We start from the raw sequence: 22813 nt of genomic DNA, 5'->3' as shown, positions 1-22813 counted from the left end.
AAGTGCGTGTTTAGAAACTTAATAGTCTGTATTAATAATTGATTTAAGTTGGTGTGAAGTGATGGAAATGGTGTTCAGATTTGGTGTAGGTACTGTAGGACTGCGGAACAGGTTAGTGGATTTAAAGGTTTTAAAGTGCAGCTTGTTATCCTCACTGTTTTTCTAATTTGCTTAAATGGGCATAACATGTTTTAAAGTACAAGCTAGTGCTATGTTAAACTTTATTTATTTGGCCACCTTATGTTGGAAAAAAGACAATGTCAAATATATATGTAGCATCCCTGAGTGGTTTTGAGGTCTGTTTTGTGCTATAAATTATACAAGTTCTCAAAAAGATGCAGGAGAATGAATCCGGTTTACAGCTTTTATTTGTGGCCATCAGTCCGACTATTTTTCAAACTCAACACAATGAATGAAACTTAATATTCATATAATAACATATATATATAGTATATATATTCAGTTGACTATTTTTCAAACTCACACACCAATGAATGAAACTTAATATCAGGGGGGAACCATGTAACTAGTAATGTACTAAATGAAAGACTCACACGCCACCTATGGTGAAATGTATCACTTTACATTGATTAAAAGGGAGTTACACAATCTAACTGTTTTTGCTCTGTGGTGTTAAATAGAATGTCTTCCTGGTTATTTTTATGTTTTACTTATTGAGACCTTCTAAGGTTTAAGAATTTAGGTAAACATGGAATTAACTACTTTGTTACGCTCTTTGGATGAGACTAGATCATGTTTCAAATTTGAATAATACCCTACTGTACCCACATATACCCACATACCCTATTGTATTTCACAAGATTACTGTGGTCAAGCATTTACCATATTTCCTCCTTTCCCATTGCACTTGCTGTATCTCTTCAATCATTCTAAACCTAAGTTACCTTTGCAACTCTGCTTAGGTCAAACTGATTTAACGTTACGAACACATATTCTTTCATATGATTAGCAATACATTTTACGCTACAACGTGAGGGTATTACTTTAAATGTATTGGGAGTTATTATTGGTTCACTGAAGGTAAGAACAAATGTACAAAAGAGCAAATTAAATACAATTACTTGTATCTTCCATACATTTAACTCTAACTACTGTTCAGTTTTATCAACGCACTGAAGCCACTGTTGAGAAAATAAATCAACTTCAGCAAATGTATTCTTTGCTCTAATTCATAAGCCATTGAAAAAAACTTTCATTTGGATAGCAAGCTAATTCGTGCAACATAATATGTAAGTGAGACATATTATGCTGAACAAAAAGAATAAAACACTAAATTGTACATGAACCCTACTAAAGGAAGTGGCCTGCATGACATCATACAGTAAACAGAATATAAGGTACAGCTTTGCCTCCAAAACACTTGTAAGTATTAACAAACCCATGAGTAATATGCAGACGTTTATGACTGGTGCTGTTCTCTTTAAAAATTCTTGCTTATAACAACATTTACTTTGAAATGTATGGTTCTATTCACAATCCTATTCCCAGTTTCACCAGAATGTGCAGTACAGTACATTCAAACAAGTGTGTTTTTCCTTTTTTTTGTTTGTGTTTAGGGAAATCAGCCAGTATTGATAGGTTATGCATCACACCGCAGGAGCTGCTATCTCGCTTGGGAGAGTTTGGCCAGTACTGTCCTGTCAGCCTCGCACTCGACAAAAAGCTGGTGGATTGCTCCCTCTCCACATCTTTAGAGTACACAGCCGAATTCCGTGGGCACTATTACAAAATGAAGTCTGGGGAGTATTTGCAGGTTAGTTGAATGCTGATCACCTTATAAGAAAAGCAAAGCAAAATAAAGCACATCCCTTTGTAAAAAAAAATAAATAAATAAATAATAATTGGTTAGCAAACACAGCCTGTTGATGTTTGCTATAGAAATCAATAGCAGTCCACATCAGAGTTTAATGACCTAGGTTTTATTCACACATTTTTATTTTTTCTCCCCAAAGAAGTTCCTTGATACACCAGAGATGTTTGTCCTGCCGCTAGCTCCTAACCCCCTCCCTCCACCACACTTGCTGCCAAAGAAACTGACTGCTGCAGCTGTTAAGGCCAAGTTCCCCAAACAGGCAGAAATGCTGGGATACTGTCCTGTGACTTACCTGGATGGAAAACAGAGGTATTAAACACTTATTGTATACATTATATTAGAAATCACATATCACACATTAACCAATCACAATGCAATATTTGCCAAGATTCCAGTACCTCTTAACTTCAGAGCTTTATACATTTTTTTTGGCACACAATACTGATAAATGAAAATGTGGTAAATGTACAAATTCTGAGTATGTTTTATGTATTTATTTGTTCAAATACAGGTACTACAAGCATTATTAGAAGTCCAAGTTACTGAAAACCCTTTGTACACGTAGTCAGTTTCTATTTTTTGTTCTTCCTCCTAGATATGAAGCACTTGTTCCTGGAAACATTGAGCATGCTGCTGAATACAGGGACAAAATATATATTTTTGCCAGTGAAGAAAAGCTGGAAACATTTTTGAGGTAATTTATACTGTACACTGTGGAATTCCATGTTTGGGGGACATCATTTAAACATGTATCTGATTTCACTTCATCTTTGTTTATACAATTTGTAGGTTACCTGAAACGTATTGGAATCAAAAACTCCCAAAAAAACTCCCACCAAAGAAAGAACCAGTGTTGCTTACTTCCCTTCCGATGCTGGGTTACCTTGAACAAGTAAGATTCTCAGTAATACAGGGGTTAATAAAATAAGACAATAAGCAAGTAGCCTCCTCTTAGGATGGCTTACATGAGAATGAGATACAAACACAAGTCTTTGCCACAAATCCACATGAGTGAAGTAAACACTGTGCTCCTTGATAGTTAATGGAGTATTCTGTTTACATAACACTTACAATGTGTGGATTATAAAACCTGAATTTAAACATTTGAATTAGGAGAATGACTTTCCTATATCAGCTCTGAATCTGCTTGCTAACACGACCTAATTTGGAACAGTGTGATTCGCACAGCCTTTCTGTTGCTGTATTTCAATAAATGCAAGATAAGTGAGAGAGAGATAGAGGGGGGGGGGGGGGGGGGTGTAATGCATGAACTCTCAGTAATTGTTGTATAAACATATTTATGTCCCTGTTTATACATTCTCATTAGCCAAGTAGAATGAGCTGGATAATTCTAGTATTACCTGGGTTATATTTATTGTAAAAGTCTAATATACATTACATCATAGAACATACCAAAATTAAAATAACATTGTTCAAATTGAGAAAATTATTAATTGTGTCCAATGATGTGCAATTTGTTCTTTTAATGTAAATTATAAGTATCTTTAATGTAAAGTTCGAATTAGTTATTGTTATTCCAACATTTCACTATATCTCCCTGAATATTTCTTTAAACATTTTTCAACAGGGGACAGCAACTTCAATAATAAATGCTCTGACGGCTGTGGGTTGCTTGAAGCCTAAATACCCATTTCTCAGTGTGACAAAATCTGCTCTGCTCTATCTTGGGTACCATTTAAAAGGTGAGATCATAAACATATTTATTAACATAAATTTGTTGTTATTGAAAGAAGCATGATAGGCATCACTGAGACCAAAGTCTGAATAAGCAAACCTTATTTCACAAACTTTATTTCACTGTAATTTTTATTGTAGGCAGTACAGTAATATTAATAAATGGGTTTAAAAAACACCAGCTTGATTTAATGTAGAGTAAATATTGAGTTAGAGTGCTATATTAAAATACAACATTAAAATAGACCCCATTGCCCTAAAAGCATGCCACAGTCTAGAAGGATCAACCTTTTAGGGTGTGAGGGAGTAGTCAAGTCTCCATGTCTTTTTATGTTCATAACTTGTGAACCCTAAAACATTTTGTTCAACCTTTGATTCCAATTCTCAAATAATAAATGATAACAAACAAAACATATTTTGTTCTTTTTCACCTCACAGCATATAACCCCAGAAATTCTGACTATGTGCGTAAGAAGTACAAGAAGAAGCTGGAACAGTTTGAGGAGTGCTGTGAACTTGTATCATACCTGGGATCAAAAATGACTCACAAGTACAAGGAACCCCAAGAAAGGCCTATTGACTTTGACCATAAACTTCATACGTTTTTGTCTCTTAAAGGGACTGAACCAACTTCAACCTGGGTTGTTTAATAGCCTTCCTGAGCTTGTTTACATTCAGAGTGAAGCTGGCACAAAACTAAACTTGTTCTTCTGCACAATTCTAATATGTTAAATAACTATATTCTCCATTAACTTGTGCTATTTTTAACCCTAACCCTAACCCTAACCCTAACCCTAACCCTAACCCTAACCCTAACCCTAACCCTAACCCTAACCCTAACCCAAACCGTGTAACATGTGTAACATACTCTGTAAAACAAATAGCAGCATCAGTGTTGTGCATAATTTGGTGTATTGGTAAATTATTTATGAAATGTCAGTGTTAAAGGAGTCTTTCTTTGCCTTGGTAAGGGGAACACAAATTATACCGCCTATAGTATTTTGTTTGAAAAGCTTGTATAAAGAGTTTGTAGATATGCATACTATCAACAAATCCATAAACTCCATTAGTCAGTTCTTCGATACTCCCAGTTCATATAAAAACATAATTCGATAATAGCAAGACGCTAAAATTTCCTGCAGAAAACGATTCAGTGCCATTAGCTTCCAGCAGATGGTAGATGCCTGCTGCTACATCAAGCATCAACTGTAAATCAGATTTAAAATCAATCAACAACAAACCAAGACTGTTCAGTAGTAATATTGCTCCATTCAGATATCTGGCACTGTCCAGACAAACTATAAGTAACTCTGATAAGTAAAAAGTTCTCTCATTATGAACATTTTCGGGACTATTCTCTTAAAACTTCTCAATGGAAGAGTACCCGACGAATCATTACAAGTTCAAAAGTAAATCAAGGTTTTAAAGTGTTGTTTTAAAGGAATTAATGAGAAAATGTGTTTTTTAATAGTGACAGTGCTCTATCAGTGAAGGCTGTTCTGTGTGGTAGTTGACCTTGACTTTTCTTAGCTCCCTCGCCTTTGGCTCGGGACACATAACTGCAGTCATGGTCAACTACATTGTCTTCATCACAGGCATTATTGTTTGATAATACCCCTCATTATATCGCCCCTTGCTATACTACAGATTTGGATATATCGCGGTCCAAACAAACTTGTCATGAATGATGGCAAAACGAAGGTTGTGTACTTACCAAAAAACACAACCAGCAAGATCCAGCCAACAGACCAAAGAGTGATTTCAACTTTTAAAGCTCATTATCGCAGAGAGCTGCTTTGCAAACTAATTGCAGATTAGCAAGTTACTCTCCAAGAAGCCAATAAAGCACTAACAGTAAAAAATCTTGTGTATATTACTGCTGATTGCTGCTCCCTGCTCCAGGTGTGCTCTGGACCCCCCTCCCCACTCACCTTTTCCAGGCTGCTGTCCCTTCTCTACTCCCTTTCATTTCTTCTCTTCTCAATCCCTCTATGCTCTCTGGCTGTTTCCCTTCTGCCTTCAAACAGGCCTGCATCATGCCCATCTTAAAAAAACCCTCCCTTGATCCCTCATCCCTCTAGAACTACCATCCTGTCTCTCTTCTTCCTTTCCTCTCTAAAACCCTCAAGCGAGCAGTACTTCGCCAGCTCTCTGCTCAACCCCCTCCAATAAGGTTTTCGCCCAGCACAATCCAGTGAAACTGCTCTCTGTCGTCAACTCTCTACCCTCTGCCCGTGCCGCCTCCCTCTCTGTCCTAATTCTCCTCGACGTCTCTGTTGCCTTTGACACAGTCAATCATTCTATTCTCCTGCCCTTCCTCGCTGACCTGGAACTCTCTGCCACTGCTCTTGCCTGATTCTATCTCGCCAATCACACGTAACAGGTGTCCTGGCATGGCTCACCCTCAGCATGGTGCCTCGGCTGGTCAATCTCCCAGTCCTTGGATCCTTTCACTCTGTGGAAATCTGCTGACAACATCACAGGGACTGCCTGTTGCTGTAGTTAGGTGGTTGCTAATTTGGACTGTTCTGGACTTTAATTGTATTTTTTTTGTTTTTAAAGACGAAAGTAAGGAAAGATAGAAAAAGAGAAAGGAACTTTATTCTTTGGATTTCCTCTCTTTATTTTTCAGCATTTCTGTCTTTCTCTATGATACCTTGGTTGTGTTCTACTGTGTTCATAGTTTTGGTCTTATTTCACATCACAACGCTGGGGTAAATATCTTGCTTTTTTAAAAATATTTTGTTCTGTGTTGCATTTTTGTAGTGTGAGGGTGTGGCAATGTTGCCCCACCCCTGGGTGTATTTCTGTGTTGTATGTTGCGTGTAGTGTGTTAATGTTGGTGTTTATTCATTGGTACACGGGATGTAATATGGGGTATGCGCACGAGTGTTTAAAATGTATATTTGTATTTAGGCACAAGGATTGCACAGCACTTCACGTGCAGGTAAAATGTAGTAATATGTGAGCATGGGGAATTGCACTATTAATTCACATGCAGTTGTACCGAGACTCCAATTGAATGACTGATTAGCAAACGAGTCTCGGTACAGCTGCATAAAAGCAGCATGTTTTCTCTCACTCTGGGTTGTGTGTTTGGTGAGTGGAGAACGGGTGTGGAGAGGAGAAAGTAAAAAAGTAACATAATAATACCTGCTCACCATGTTTGTCTGTGTAGTTCGTTTTTGTTTGTCTCTTTGTTTTGGCTGCCAGAGTCGTGTCCTGTGTTTTGTTTGTCCTTTTACAACCTTTTATTTTCTGTCTGTTTCATTATTAAATACTGAGCGCAAACAATCGCTCAGCTTCACCAAACTCCACCTCTCTGTTGTTTATTTGTTGGTTCCCAGTTCCGGTCTGACGTCACCCACTACAGACGTCTTTGTGACAGAGGGTTTGTTCTAGTGGGGGGGTCGGGGGATGACAGAGCTCTTGCTTACCCTGTTGGATAGATATTTTGTAGGGTGGGGGGCACTGGATGTTCTATCTTCCAGTGCTATATAATTGTTCTGGTGGGATGGGGTTTTTCTCTGGGTGGGTGATGCCGATTCTGTAGGCTATCTCATGCGGTAGGGTGGGGTGGGGAGGGAAGGATCTCGAGAGGGTTAACTCTATTGTTTATATCCTTAAGGCTAGTTCTGTAACTGCTTTATTCACAAGATACTGTGTTTGTATTTTCCTGACTGTTAAATTTACCTTTGATTCCTATGACTAGTATCTTTGCAACAAATTCTTTCTTCTCTGATATGCATAATGCTGAGGTATTGCCGATGTCCCTGACTGATGATAATGTGAATTAGTGTAAACTTGTGTTAGCTAACACATTAATGTGGGACCCTAGATGGCGCTTTAACTCCACTTTACTGCAGAATGAATCCTTTCGCGCTGAGTTAAACTTCATGAATTTCTGCAGTTTAGTCTTGGCTCCATTGATGATCCCCACATTTTATGGGATTCAGTTATGGGATTTATCAGAGACAATTCTATTTTATTCGCCTCCATCCTTAACAAATCGCATTTCTGTAAAACTTGGGTTGGAACAAGATGGCATTTTTAGAACATGCTCACCAAAGCTCCCCTCCAAGGCCACGGAGCTCGATCTCAGCCTTAAGAGAGAACTTAATTCGCTGATTCGACAGCGGGCCAAATTTCTAATCCACAGGACAAGACAAATTTATTACTTTAACAGTAGCAGACCATCCCATTTATTTGCTCTGAGATTACCTAAAAATGAACGCTTTGCAGCTATTTTAGCTTTCTCCACACAGGGAGAAAATATAATGGATTCCTCCCAAGTAAACTCAACATTCCGTTCCTTTTACTGTGACTTGTACAGGTCCGATATTCGCTTTGATAAGGAAACCTGCACGCATTACCCCCCAAAATCTCCAAATGCCACGCCTCTCATCCACTGAATCTGAAGTGCTTGGGGGTCCCCTCTATCCTTGATCGAGTTAGAACAGGGCTGGCCAGACATTTTCCTACTGCGGGACACACTGGCTTACTCAAGAAGGGTACAGGGCTGCACAACACACACAAAAAAAGAATTTCACAATTTACATAAACATGCAGTTTTCATCTCATAACTGTTGACTCTAGAACACCACTGAAAGCCCAATTTACATTAGTTTCAGTAAATCAAGAAATAGTATGTCCCCTCTATACATGTGAATTAAAGTAAACTATACCAATTAGGATTTTGCAATACATATTAGAATAGTTACTGTTTCTAACAATCTTAGAAACTAAGCATTTCTATTTTTTAAATTAAAATGAATAAGCAATGCCAGAGTGCTCCCCTAGCATTTCAGTGAGACTTGAGAACATCAGCCTCCAGATTAGACACCGATACAGTCAACACTTCTCTCAGGTGAGTATCTGAGAGGCAGTTTCTGTGCTGGGATTTGCGGAGTTTCATCAGAGAAAATGTTTGTTCACAAATGCATGTGCTTCCAAATGCAGTGAACATTCTCTGTGGATGTTGTTTCAGGTTAGGAAAGTGGACTTCTAAACTAGCATAGAACCCCAGCAGGGTAATGTTATTAAATTTGTCCTTCAGCTCCATAGAACACTGCAGTTCAGTTAAGTTGAAAAGTTTCAGGCTTTTTTGAGCACTTTTCAGATCAAGGCAGGGAATGTTTCTTACCTCTACACCATAAATGTGCCAATACAGGACTCACCTGAATCCAGTGCATTTCTAAAAACCCAATTTGTTGAACAGTTATTGTATGTGATTCATAAATAATAAACGATATGACAAAAAAACACCTACTGCCATTCGCCAGGCACATGGTACTTTCCATAAAACTTTACAACTACAAGGTCGCTGCTGAACTACAAAACTTTGCTTACTTGAATACTTGAACACCAACACATGTTCATCATTCAACACTGTATATGTTCCTGTCCACCATTACAGATTTTAAATGTGCCCATATTTACTATAAATAGCTACAAGGTGTCTGCTCAGGTTTTGGGGTGATATATTGCGCGATATTAGTGTGGAGACAGCACATGGAAGAATAGCTCATTCACTTCCCTCCATTCACTTGAATATTTTTGTCATTTCTTGTAATGTGTATATATTGTCTGATGGTTTCGTTTGGAATTTGGGAATTTATATAATACCTTGTGACAAACATTTTAATAGAATTTGAAAATAAAATCTCAAAAGTTTGTTTCTTCATTTTTTTTAAAAATGCTCTTAAAAGGTAATTGGTTATGTGATGTGTTATCTGATTGTCAAATGTTCAGAGATTTATTTGAATGCTATAATACTGTATTGCAACTAAAAGACCTAGAGTAAATTGAATTTTAATTTAAGGGAAGCTGTTTTTTTGTACACAGCTCAAATAAAGAATTTTCGTACCTAGGGAAATTTAATTTTAATTTAAGGGAAGCCTTTTTTTTGTACACAGCCAAATAAAGAATTTTCGTACCTAAGGTAATTAATTTTAATTTAAGGGAAGCTGTTTTTTCGTACACAGCCAAATAAAGAATTTCCGTACCTAGGGTAAATTGAATTTTAATTTAAGGGAAGCTGTTTTTTTGTACACAGCCAAATAAAGAATTTCCGTACCTAGGGTAAATTGAATTTTAATTTAAGGGAAGCTGTTTTTTTGTACACAGCCAAATAAAGAATTTCCGTACCTAGGGTAAATTGAATTTTAATTTAAGGTATGCTGTTTTGTTGTTAATAGATGAGTTTGCATTATATTATTTTTTTGTTACTTTCAGCTCTCATACTAGAGCAGCCATTTTGAAAGAAGAAAGCTTTGAAAGATTTAAAGTTACAAGTGTAAATAGTTGTCAAGATGTTAATGAAAAGAAAAATGACATGTGCGTTATTTAAACAGTTGTTGAAACACATGGGGGCGTGTAACGTTATATTTTTCAGAACCCCGCTACTTACTCTTTAAGAACATTTCAGGCTAAGTGGTTTAAAATGGGAAAATATGAAGATTATATTTTTGTTTCAGATTACTTAAACACTGTCACATATATTTTGAATTTTGAAACACTAACCCATGCATTTTATCATTTTCTTAAAATAAATGATTGTAATGTCAGATTGGCTTTAATGAAACAGAAATATAATACAACATTGATGATTACTTTAGCCCACTCTGTTGTTGGTTCATGCTTTTAAAGCTCCTATAACATGTTTTACTGTACACATTATCCCAATGATTTCACCTTCAGGGACCATGTTGACAGTACAGTTCGTTTACTTAAGAATCTAAGGAATGCTCCCTAGCAAAGTAAAAATGGCTTGTCTCCTGTTGCAAACATACAGTATTACAGTACTGAAAATTGTGTTGTTGCTGAAATCAAAGTATGCCACAGATTAAAACTTGACCAGTATGGAAAACATATTTATTGTGCCCTTAGGTCCTTGTGTATTAAAGTATTCTACTGGCAGTGTAATTGACCCAGTTTTTGTGACTAAACATAAAAAACACTGAAACAATCAATGTGAACTGTTTTAATTAGTCAGCTTATCTCAGTTAAAATTGTTATCTGATTGCAAACTGCATAGTAAAACTTTTCAATAAGTACAGTGGAAAACACTTCCCAACAGTAGTCCTTTGCAAGTCGTGATATCTGTCAATGAAATACTCAATAATTGAAGGATATGCTTTCCATTGTTTTATATAATGTATTGTTTTTAAATGCAACCTTCTTTCTGTTTATAAAGCGTCAATAGCAACACTGGCGTTAATTGGTGTTGCCATGGAGATCACGGATTTGTTTACAGTCTGGCTCGTCATTTGAGACTACAGAGCATGCCATGGCTCCCGAAGTGCAGCTGGAGATTGTGGGTCTCCTGAAAGAGACAACCTTTCAAATCGCGAAATGCATTGCAGAGGTAACTCAAAAACCCACCAAGTTAATTTTAAATTATTAGTAATAATAATAATTATAACAATAATGATAAAAAAAAGTATCGTTTTTTGTTGTTGTTAATCAGTCAACACATTTGCATGACGTTGGGTTTTACTGGAAGCTACGACACGTTTTATTTTTTTATTTTTTTTTGTTTAATTATGTGTAATGTATGTGTGTATTAAACGAAAAAGTAATTTATTAAACACATTATTTGTTTGATAAATAAAGTGTATTGGTTATAGTTTTGGTTGTTGTACAGTAATTTTAAAATAAAACACCTGTACTTTTTTTTCTTAAAGACGCATTTGTTATATAATTGTATTTATTGTAATAGCACGTTGCTTAATTCTACACATGATTACTGCAAATTGTTTTTGTGCAATTATCTTTCATTGCTGTTTCAATTATCTACTTTATTTAGGAAAGTCAAATACATTAAGGAAAAAAAAAATTTTACCCAGTAAAGAATGTGTTTTACAAAACAGGGCTTGAAACTGAAGTTTCCAAAAAAATTCTCAGAACCAATCATTTGTCCACTACTGGAATGTGCATGGGATGAATATTTAAACAACAAGAAAAAGGTAGGTGTCTTACTAAAATCATGATATATGACCTATTGCACATTAATTAGGTCCCAGGAGATATATATAATGTTCACTTGTGTTATATTTGAAAGATCTGTGCTGAATTAAAATAAACAAAAATGCAATAAGCCAATAAGGTACATATATTCCATACAATTAAACAGGGACCATTGCTCAAGCGATTTATCTCTCTAAAATAAGTAGGACAATGGAATAAAGCTTTGATTAACACAACATCAAACATTTTATAAGACTAATTGTCCATACTTTTCTTTTTTTTTTTTTTTTTTTTTTTTTTAACAGTGTCTTAAAGGGGAAACTTGGGAATATTCCTCAAGCCTCATGTGTTTTGTGAACGGCCAGCTCATTGGTAATGAAAAAGAGTTGAAGGTCTGGGCTGAGCAATACTGGGATTTCATTTTTTTTAGGCCACCTGCTCTCTACTCAGCACTTGCAGAAGATTTCTACTCAAGTCACCTGAGAAACACAAAGGCAAGTTTATTTCAAGGCCCATTTTGCATTAAATCAGCAGCAATTTTTGGTCTTCCCTTTTAGCACAGCTATGGTATTTCTTGACAGAGGTTTTGGATGGAGGGTCATTAGTTATTAGCATCAAGAAAATTGCTGTCAATTTCACTTTATATGACCTACAGCAGAGGAAATAATTAGGTAGTAGGAGGCAATATTATATGTATTTTGTTATATAGCATTGTACTTGAAAATTAATTATCTTACCATTGGCCTCCACCTGTGAACCATTAAAGTTGCTGTCACATTTTCTGGATAAAAACCCCACTTGTTGAAGGATCATTGGTAAGGCTGTGAATCTGAAGGAAAATGAAGACCAAAGAGCATTCTACAGAAGTTAGAGATAAAGTAATACAAAAGCATAGATTAGGGAAAGGGTACAAAATAATATCCAAGTGTTTGGATATCCCAGTGAGCACAGTTGGATCAATAATCAGGAAGTGGAAGCTGTATCACACCACCCAGGCACTGCCAAGAAAAGGCAGTCCCTCAAAACTCAACTCTTAAACAAGAAGGAGTCTTGTGAGAGAAGCCACAGAGAGGCCAATAATCACTTTGAAGGAGCTACAGAGTTCAGTGGCTGGGAGTGGAGTAATGGTGCACCAGTCAACCATATCAAGAGCTCTGCATAACACTGGCACGTATAGGAGGGTGGTAAGAAAGAAGCCGTTACTCAAAAGGTACCATCTGAAAGCACATCTGGAGTTTGCCAGAAAGCATGAGAGTGACCCAGCTGCGATGTGGGAAAAGGTTTTGTGGTCAGATGAGACCAAGATAGCTTTTTGGCCAAAACTCCAAGCTCTATGTGTGGCGCAAACCTAACACTGCCCATGCCTCAAGACACACCATCCCTCCAGTGAAGTATGGTGGTGGCAGCATCATGCTGTGGGGATGCTTCTCATCTCGCAGTGACTGGGCATCTTGTTACAATTGAAGGAAGAATGGATGGAGCAAAATACAGGAAAATACTGCAAGAGAATCTGCTTCAGTCTGCTAAAAAACTGAAGCTTGGGAGGAAATTCACCTTTCAGCAGGACAGTGATCCCAAGCACAAGGCCAAAGCAACATTGGAGTGGCTCAAGAACAAGGTGAATGTCCTACAGTGGCCCAGTTAAAGTCCTGATCTCAATCCCATTGAGAATCTGTGGCACTATTTGAAAATTGCGGTCCACAAGCGTCGTCCAACCAACCTGAACAACTTGGAGCAAATCTGCCAAGAAGAATGGGCCAAAATCACTCCGACACTGTGTGCAAGGCTGGTACATACTTACCCCAAAAGACTTAAAGCCGTTATTAAAGTGAAAGGTGGCTCTACCAAATATTAATGTGTGGGGGTTGAATACTTATGCAAACAAGATATTTCAGTTTTTTATTTTTCTTAAAAATATTTCCCAACATAAAACCAATGTCACCTTACAATAATTGATTCTGAGTTAAAAATAAAATATCGAACAGAACGAAATTTCAATGTACCATTTGTAATTCAGTAATATGAGAGAATTGGTCAGGGGTCTGAATACTTTAGCAAGGCACTGTTTATATATATATATTGTGTGTGTGTGTGTGTGTATATATATATTTGAACTTTTTAAACATGTTGTTGTGTCAGTGTTTCAGAGTTTCATGCATTTAAATAAGGATTTTTTTTCCACTTATCTATACTCCACACTGTTAAGGGGAAAAAAGTTTTTATTGAGAAAAAAAATATGTATATTGAAAATATAAAACTGAAAGATCATAACTGGATAAGTCTCCACCAGTCTGAGTTGATACTTGGTGGAAGCACCTTTGGCAGCAATTACAGCTGTGAGTCTGTTGGGATAGGTCTCTACCAACTTTGCACACCTAGATTTGACAATATTTGACGATTCTTCTTTACAAAACTGTTCAAGCTCTGTCAGGTTCCTTGGGGAGCATTGATGTTCAGTAATCTTCAAGTCATGCCACAAATGTTTGATTGAATTTAGGTCGGGGCTCTGACTGGGCCACTCAAGGACATTTCCCTTTTTGTTCCTTAGCCACTGTAGTGTAGCTTTCGCTGTGTGCTTTGGGTCGTTGTCATGCTGAAAGGTGAACTTCACAGTTTCCAGTTTCAGCTTTCTTCCAGAGGGCAGCAGGTTTTCCTCGATGACTTCTCTGTACTTTGCTTCATTCATTTTTCCTCCTGACAAGTGCCCTAGTTCCTGCTTATGAGAAACATCCCCATAACATGAGGCTGCCACCACCATGCTTCACAGTAGGGATGGTGTTCTTTGGGTGATGCACTGTGTTGGCTTTGCGCCAAACATAACGCTTTGCATTTAGGCCAAAATGTTCCATTTTAGTTTAGTCAGACCACAGAACTTTTTGCCACATGGATACAGTGGAACGGGATTCAAGGTGGGCTTTCTTGATTAATGGTTTCCTTCTTGCCACCCTACCATACAGGCTAGATTTGTGGAGTGCTTGGGATATTGTTGTCACATGGACAGTTTGACCAGTCTTGGCCATAAAAGCCTGTAGCTCTTGCAAAGTTGTCATTGGCCTCTTGGTAGCCTCTCTGATCAGTCTCCTTCTTGCTCGGTCATCTAATTGGGAGGGACAGCCTGATCTAGGCAGGGTCTTGATGGTGCCATACACCTTCCAGTTCTTAATAATCGTCTTGACCATGCTCCAAGGGATATTCAAGGCTATTCAAGGATATTTTTTTTATATTCATTCCCTGATCTGTGCCTTTCAACAACTTTGTCCTGGAGTCCTTTTGAAAGCTCCTTGGCGCTCATGTATGACTCTTTGCTTTGAAATGCACTACCCAGCAGGGGGAACCTACAGGAACTTCAGAATTTATCCTGAAATCATGTGAACACTACAACACCGGTGGAGGCCACTTAACTTGGTGTGTAATTTTGAAGGCGATTGCTTACACCTGAGCTAATTTAGGATTGCAATTACAATGGGGGTGGACACTTATTCAACCAAGCTTTTTCAGTTTTTATTTTTAAAAAATTTTCTACAAATTTCTAGAATATTTTTTTTCACTTGGAAGTTGTGGGGTAGGATGTGTAGATAAATGAAAAAAAAAAACTATAAGCTATAAGGCAACAAAAGGTGAAAATTTTGAAAGGGGGTGTAGACTTTATAGTTAAATATACCATCATATATATATATATATATATATATATATATATATATAGATATATATATATATATACATACACAACATGTGTTTTCCGGAGGATTGTGCACACCAGGATGGAAGAAAACATACTTAGTCCATGGGTGTGGAAATTATGTTTTTTAAGTGACTGTTGTCTTGCCAAAGTGAACATGGTCTTATTGTTAACACATTATAAATCCATCAAACTTTTGATCTAATCAGTATTTTTTCTGCTTTGTTTCTAGCACACATTTGTATACATGGATATCTCCATTGGAGAAAATGCCATAGGGAGGTTACTATTTGAGGTACAGCCTGGAGAATGCTAAAGTTTTGCTTGATGTGGTGGCATGCACAGCCAGCAGTTGACAGAAAATGTTTTTTCTTCAGCTTTTTTCAGACCTCTGTCCAAAGACGAGTCGCAATTTTCAGCAACTGTGCACAGGAGAGGCAGGTTCCACCGCCGGTAACCTACAACTGGCATACAAAGGGTCGATATTTCACCGTGTCATACCTAACGGCTGGATTCAGGGTGGAGGTATGGTAACGTAGTTACCTGGCATATGGTGTACGATCAGTATGCCAAATATATGATTATGTTATGTTCTGTGTACGTCATCTTATAAATGTAGTTCATATTTTTTTTTATCTATCTCATCATATGAATTTTATGTCCCATACATAGAACTTATGACACAATTCTAAAGTTAAAAAAACAACACGTTTATGTTTAATAAGAGCTCCTGAGTACAATCTTTGTTTTTGTGATCGATACATTAATATGTTGTGAGTAGGTTGTCTGTTATTATAACAGCAATCACACAGTTTGAGCAGAATACAAAATGTAAGAGATGACACCCTGCACATGATTACTTGTATCATGAATGAAAGATAAGGATCAATGGCACAGGCTACAATCATGCACGGTGTAGATGGGCACAATGTGAGCTTACCCACAAAGCTCACCTATTGCTTCACAATAACTGAAACATGGGCAACCAATCCAGTCTTTTTGTCTGGGCTGTTGTCTCCTGAGCAGAGACTGCCAGTAGTGCTGAATTGTGTTACTGAGTGAGCAACTACTGTCCTGTGATAATGGATTATACATTAATGCATTACACCACTTCGCTATCTGTTAGTCTTGGTAAATGGCAGGAATATGGTGTACATACAAACACTATAAACGATTAGCCAAAATACCCTGCTATGGAGTCCCTTGACATTAATGGAATCTGGAAGAAGATTGTAATGTGTCTTTTGATTTATTTAACAATTAAACCAGGGGGCTCCCGAGTGGCGCATCCAGTAAAGGCGCTCCACATGGAGTGCAGGATGCACCCTATAGCTGGTTCAAGTCCAGTTTATGCTAACATTGATTGTGGCCGGGAGTTCTCAGGGGGCGGTGCACTATTGGCTAAGCACTGTCTGGGTGGGGAGGGTTTAGATCAGCAGGGTAGTCCTTGGTTCACGCAGCACCAGAGACTTAAGAACATAAGAACATAAGAAAGTTTACAAACGAGAGGAGGCCATTCGGCCCATCTTGCTTGTTTGGTTGTTAGTAGCTTATTGATCCCAAAATCTCATCAAGCAGCTTCTTGAAGGATCCCAGGGTGTCAGCTTCAACAACATTACTGGGGAGTTGATTCCAGACCCTCACAATTCTCTGTGTAAAAAAGTGCCTCCTGTTTTCTGTTCTGAATGTCCCTTTGTCTAATCTCCATTTGTGACCCCTGGTCCTTGTTTCTTTTTTCAGGCTGAAAAAGTCCCTTGGGTTGACACTGTTGATACCTTTTAGAATTTTGAATGCTTGAATTAGGTCGCCACGTGGTCTTCTTTGTTCAAGACTGAACAGATTCAATTCTTTTAGCTTGTCTGCATATGACATGCCTTTTCAGCCTGGAATATTTCTGGTTGCTCTTCTTTGCACTATTTCTAGAGCAGCAAAATCTTTTTTATAGCGAGGTGACCAGAACTGAACACAATATTCAAGATGAGGTCTTACTAGTGCATTGTACAGTTTTAACATTATTTCCCTTGATTTAAATTCAACACTTTTCACAATGTATCCAAGCATCTTGTTAGCCTTTTTTATAGCTTCCCCACATTGTCTAGATGAAGACATTTCTGAGTCAACAAAAACTCCTAGGTCTTTTTCATAGATTCCTTCTCCAATTTCAGTATCTCCCATATGATATTTATAATGCACATTTTTATTTCCTGCGTGCAGTACCTTACATTTTTCTCTATTAAATGTAATTTGCCATGTGTCTGCCCAGTTCTGAATCTTGTCTAGATCATTTTGAATGACCTTTGCTGCTGCAACAGTGTTTGCCACTCCTCCTACTTTTGTGTCGTCTGCAAATTTAACAAGTTTGCTTACTATACCAGAATCTAAATCATTAATGTAGATTAGGAATAGCAGAGGACCTAATACTGATCCCTGTGGTACACTACTGGTTACCACACTCCATTCTGAGGTTTTTCCTCTAATCAGTACTTTCTGTTTTCTACATGTTAACCACTCCCTAATCCATGTACATGTGTTTCCTTGAATCCCAACTGCGTTCAGTTTGAGAATTAATCTTTTGTGCGGGACTTTGTCAAAAGCTTTCTGGAAATCTAAATAAACCATGTCATATGCTTTGCAATTATCCATTATCGATGTTGCAAAAAATCAAGCAAGTTAGTTAGACATGATCTCCCTTTCCTAAAACCATGTTTACTGTCTCCCAGGACCCTGTTACCATATAGGTAATTTTCCATTTTGGATCTTATTATAGTTTCCATAAGTTTGCATATAATAGAAGTCAGGCTTACTGGTCTGTAGTTACCTGGTTCAGTTTTGTTTCCCTTTTTGTGGATCGGTATTACATTTGCAATTTTCCAGTCTGTCGGTACCACCCCTGTGTCAAGAGACTGCTGCATGATCTTGGTTAGCGGTTTGTAAATTACTTCTTTCATTTCTTTGAGTACTACTGGGAGGATCTCATCCGGCCCAGGGGATTTGTTTATTTTAAGAGCTCCTAGTCCCTTTAACACTTCTGCCTCTGTTATGCTAAAGTTATTTAAAACTGGATAGAAACTGGATGACATGAGGGGCATGTTGTCAGTATCTTCCTTTGTAAAAACTTGTGAAAAGTAATCATTTAATATATTTGCTATTTTTTTTTTTTCTTCGTCTACGATTTTGCCATTTGTATCTCTTAAACATTTAATCTCCTCTTTGAATGTTCGCTTGCTGTTGTAATATTGGAAAAACATTTTGGAATTGGTTTTAGCTCCCTTAGCAATGTTCATTTCTATTTCTCTCTTGGCTTTTCTTAACTTCCTTTTTCACTTGCGTTTGCAGTTCTGTGTACTCTTTCTGCGTACTTTCTTTTTGGTCCTTTTTTAATGCTCTGTAAAGTGTCTTTTTTCGCTGAATAGTTTTTTTAATTGATCTGTTAAACCATTTTGGCAATTTAGTTTTACATTTAGATTTGTCTACTTTAGGGATGTAATTGTTTTGCGCCTCTAGTACTACATTTTTGAATAACAACCATCCTTCTTCTGTGGGTGTTTTCTCTATTTTACTCCAATCTACTTCTGTTAGTCTCTGTTTCATACCTTCATAGTTTGCTTTTCTAAAATTGTAAACCTTAGCTTTAGTCATTACTTTTGGGGTTTTAAAAAACACTTCAAATGAGACCATGTTGTGGTCTGAGTTTGCCAGTGGTTCTCTGACCTCTGTTTTAGTTATTCCATCTTCGTTATTTGAAAAGACTAAATCAAGGCATGCCTCCCCTCTAGTCGGTGCCTTGACAAATTGTGTTAGGAAGCAGTCATTTGTCATTTCCACCATTTCTATTTCATCCTTCGTGCTACCCACCGGGTTTTCCCATTTTATTTGGGGGAAGTTGAAATCCCCCATTAGTATGGCTTCTCCTTTGCTACACACATTTCTAATGGCACCTGCTGTCTGCTGTAGAAGCCACTCAGATCTGTGTTGTCCTCCAGCACTATGGGTCTGGTGACTTCACAGTAGATTTGCAGCGCGAAAAAAGACAGCTTGACAGGACACGTTTCAGAGGACACGTGTGTCTGACCCCGTTTCCCAGGTTGGCACGGGAGTTGCAGCGGTGAACCAGGATAAAAATAATAATTGAGCATTCCGAATTAGGGAGGAAACCGTGGTAAAAATCATTGTCGATGACTAAAATTAATAAAACAAATTGTGCTCTCTTGACATTTAGCAACATAAAATACAATAACATAAAAATATCGATTACTCAAATGTATGTTTCATCTTTTGCATTTATAGACATCTCGGGAGGAAAAGGAGTGGGTGGAGTATCAATTTACGGGCCAACATTTGAAGGTAAATGAGCTGTAAATGTGCATGACCTTTTACTGAAATAAATGAAAGTATCCCATGTTGATGCTAAATAGTAAGAGATTCTGATTTTCAGGTTAAAAAACGACATGTAAACTTTAAAAAATGTGTTTAATCTGGCTTTATTTCTGAACATACACACAGAGTAAGGTGACATTTTGTATTTGATCACACTCTAAAAAATACATTTTAATCAGTAGAGGGGAGCAAAGTAACAGTATTTGGTGAACAGATATTCATGGTAGAATAAAATAATCCTGAGCTGCCCTACACCTCAGGATTATTTTTACTGTACTGGTACATGCATTTAAAATCTTCATTACTCTTCAGTTGACGTATTATTGATGATTAAAAAATAAATAAACCAGAAAGGGTAAAACCAATGATATTAGTTGGCTACACTTTTTACTTAGGTAAGCAGCATTCTTTGTATTCTCTGTCTATTTTTGAGGAGTAAATAAAATACAGTAAGAAACCATTCTGTTTCTGTAGTACATGGACATGTAAGAGTTATTGTGTTTTATTTTATAAATCTTTAAACACCATTTAAAAGAAGAGTAACTTAAAAATGGTAGTCCTGGACATGCTTGTAAGATAAATAGCTCAGGCTACAATGCACTTGTAATGACGTTAACCTGCTTTTAAAACAAAATTTATGTTTTCTCAGAAGTCACAAATAAATAGCTTTTTTAAAATGTATTTCTAGATGAATGCTTTGCAGTCCCTCACAACAAAAGAGGGATATTGGGCATGGCCAATAAAGGAAGGCACTCAAACGGATCTCAATTTTATATTACACTTAAGCCTGCACCCTGGATGGACACAAAACATGTAGCCTTTGGGTGTGTATACTACAATCTTATCCAGAGTTGCTTGTGTGCACATAAACATTTTTTTCAGGACTGCTGCTTTGTATTCATTGTAATTGAATGATGCTATTATAATTAGTTGTAAAGAATGTATTTTCTTGTCCAGTGTTCCAAACTCAGTGTTTAAATATGGTATTCAACATATAAAAAAAGATAGTTACTTCTCATATGAACAGCATAGAAAGTGTTTTTTATGAAATAAATTATAAGAACACTAAAGTTCTGGCACAGTAGCCTTCATCTGAGAGAACAGATAGCAAGTACAAATGTAAGAAGGTGTGTCCGTTAAATACAATCTAATTCATTCAGTATTGACAATGCAAGAAAAATTAGGACATTACTAAGCCAAGGCACATTCAAATTACATTTCTCATATACAAAGCAAAAGGTCATAATCATAATTTTGAAATGTAGGGATTTTAGTCCTTTGTGCAATATATAGACACATCAAGTGGTATGATTCACACTGACGTCAATATGTATATTTATATTTAATTTTAATATAAAAGGACAAAGTACAAGCCTCAATATGCAAGGTCATTAAAAATAAACATTTTGTGGCTTAGTAATCTATAGCATGTTTTCATACTGTTATGTAAATTAGGTACGCTTTGTGATCTGCCATGGAAAATAACAACTTGTAATGCCTACTGCACACGTTCTGTAACCCATCTGTTCGCCTACATGAAACCAGCCTTTCTCTTTTGTAGACAGTTGATCGAAGGCACAGAAGTTCTGAAGAAACTGGAAGCTGTGCCCACCTACAATGAGAGACCAAAATATGAATGCAAAGTGGTGGACTGTGGCATATATGTACCTTAACTTTCATAAAACAAACAAAAAAAAGTATGTTATCGCATGTATAGAAACATATAAAAATTGGCATCATTCAACCCTTGTCATGTTTTTCAGGGCATATGCAGTAATTGGGGGTTAATTTCGGGGGGGGGGGGGGGGGGGGGCGGTTGTGATTATTACAGTTTGTCTCTGCTGAAACATTACACATATGCAAGTCTTATAAAGCCTTGCTCATTCGGATGTACTTTCTATACATTTACTTTAGATATATCAATCATAACTATGAACACTGAATTATGCTTTTTTTTCATTAAACTAAAAGACACTTCATCAATGCACTAACAATAATGTGAAAGACTTTTAGTCAAAACATTTAATTTAATTTAATACATTTATTTTAGTTTTTTTTCTAAACTTACTGTAGATAAGCAATATTATTGAATTACAATAAGGCACTTCATGAAAATAGGGCTAATAAGAGGTTTATACATTCCTACTACACTACCACAGCTAGAATTTCATATACTGTATACTGTATCGTACACCTGCAGCCAGATTGCCATCCCACCCTTTCATATACAAAGATGAGGGACAGTGGAATGTTTTATTTGCATAGCCCAGAATATTTGCACATTTTCATGAAAATGCAACTATATAATATGTGTAAGCAGAATACGCTGAGACTGCAAACGGATTTTATATGGGAGTAAATGAATATTCATAATAAATAATGGTATTTTAAATTGCTTTTTCTCCAGAATTGTCTGTTGACATTGTCACAACAGGTGTAGAACTGAGCCCTTTCACCAATTTTAATGACCTGGAGTAAAGAGTGAAATACAGTGCAAATAATACATTACTGCCCGGAATGATACACATGGCAGTAACACAATCATGTACACATTTCAACTGGTTACAAGTAATCAATATCCTTTTAAACTGTGAGCTTCTTTTAAAACAACACAGGGGTCCCCAAGTGGCTCACCTGGTAAAAGCACAGCTGTGTGGTGTGCAGGGTGAGTCATACAGCACAGCTGTGTGGTGTGCACGGTGTGTCATACAGCACAGCTGTGTGGTGTGCAGGGTGAGTCATACAGCACAGCTGTGTGGTGTGCAGGGTGAGTCATACAGCACAGCTGTGTGGTGTGCAGGGTGAGTCATACAGCAGGGTGAGTCATACAGCACAGCCGTGTGGTGTGCAGGGTGAGTCATACAGCACAGCTGTGTGGTGTGCCAGGTGAGTCATACAGCACAGGTTCAGTAGATGGTCTTCGATTAGGAATTCTGAAGGAAACGACTGTTTCTCCTCATCGCACTACAGTGAACCGCCAGGCACCCAATGAGTTCAAATGTGGACACCCGCAGGGCTGGCCTTTGTCCTCCAGAGGTCGGTAGCTTGCTGACATCCACTCTCAGATAACTGGGTGTAAAAGAGGAAGCATGGCTCAGTCATGAAATTGGAGTGTGCCTACTGAACCTTCAGTTCTCCATGTAGGGAATTGCTGCGGAGAGGGGAGAAATGATTGGACATTTCAAATTAGGAAGAAAATCTGGGATAAATAATTGGGCACTAAACAAACAAAAACAAAAAGTTATTCCCAAACAGCCTAT

General features: G+C 37.3%; 2 protein-coding genes across 2 annotated transcripts in view; both read left to right on the top strand.

The window, feature by feature from the left end:
• Window positions 1-6379, top strand: part of ak9 (adenylate kinase 9) — a 39082-nt gene extending 32703 nt beyond the window's left edge. The window contains exons 33-38 of the mRNA XM_041249906.1: window positions 1578-1774; window positions 1974-2143; window positions 2430-2528; window positions 2624-2726; window positions 3423-3537; window positions 3968-6379. Of these exons, the coding sequence (XP_041105840.1) occupies window positions 1578-1774; window positions 1974-2143; window positions 2430-2528; window positions 2624-2726; window positions 3423-3537; window positions 3968-4179 (896 nt within the window). The 3' untranslated portion in view covers window positions 4180-6379. The remainder of the gene's footprint in view (window positions 1-1577; window positions 1775-1973; window positions 2144-2429; window positions 2529-2623; window positions 2727-3422; window positions 3538-3967) is intronic.
• Window positions 6380-10769: 4390 nt separating this feature from the next.
• On the top strand, window positions 10770-21331 carry ppil6 (peptidylprolyl isomerase (cyclophilin)-like 6). The gene is made up of 8 exons (XM_041249295.1): window positions 10770-10895; window positions 11401-11496; window positions 11803-11991; window positions 15409-15471; window positions 15554-15701; window positions 19464-19520; window positions 20242-20377; window positions 21115-21331. Exons 1-8 carry the CDS (start codon window positions 10818-10820, stop codon window positions 21224-21226), a joined length of 879 nt encoding a protein of 292 aa, XP_041105229.1. The 5' UTR covers window positions 10770-10817; the 3' UTR covers window positions 21227-21331.
• Window positions 21332-22813: the final 1482 nt, after the last annotated feature.

The sequence above is a fragment of the Polyodon spathula genome, chromosome 5, assembly GCF_017654505.1.
Source record: "Polyodon spathula isolate WHYD16114869_AA chromosome 5, ASM1765450v1, whole genome shotgun sequence".
NCBI classification, from domain to species: Eukaryota; Metazoa; Chordata; class Actinopteri; order Acipenseriformes; family Polyodontidae; genus Polyodon; species Polyodon spathula.
The sequence above is the reverse complement of the archived record's forward strand: the minus strand, read 5'-3'. Positions and strand labels throughout refer to the sequence as shown.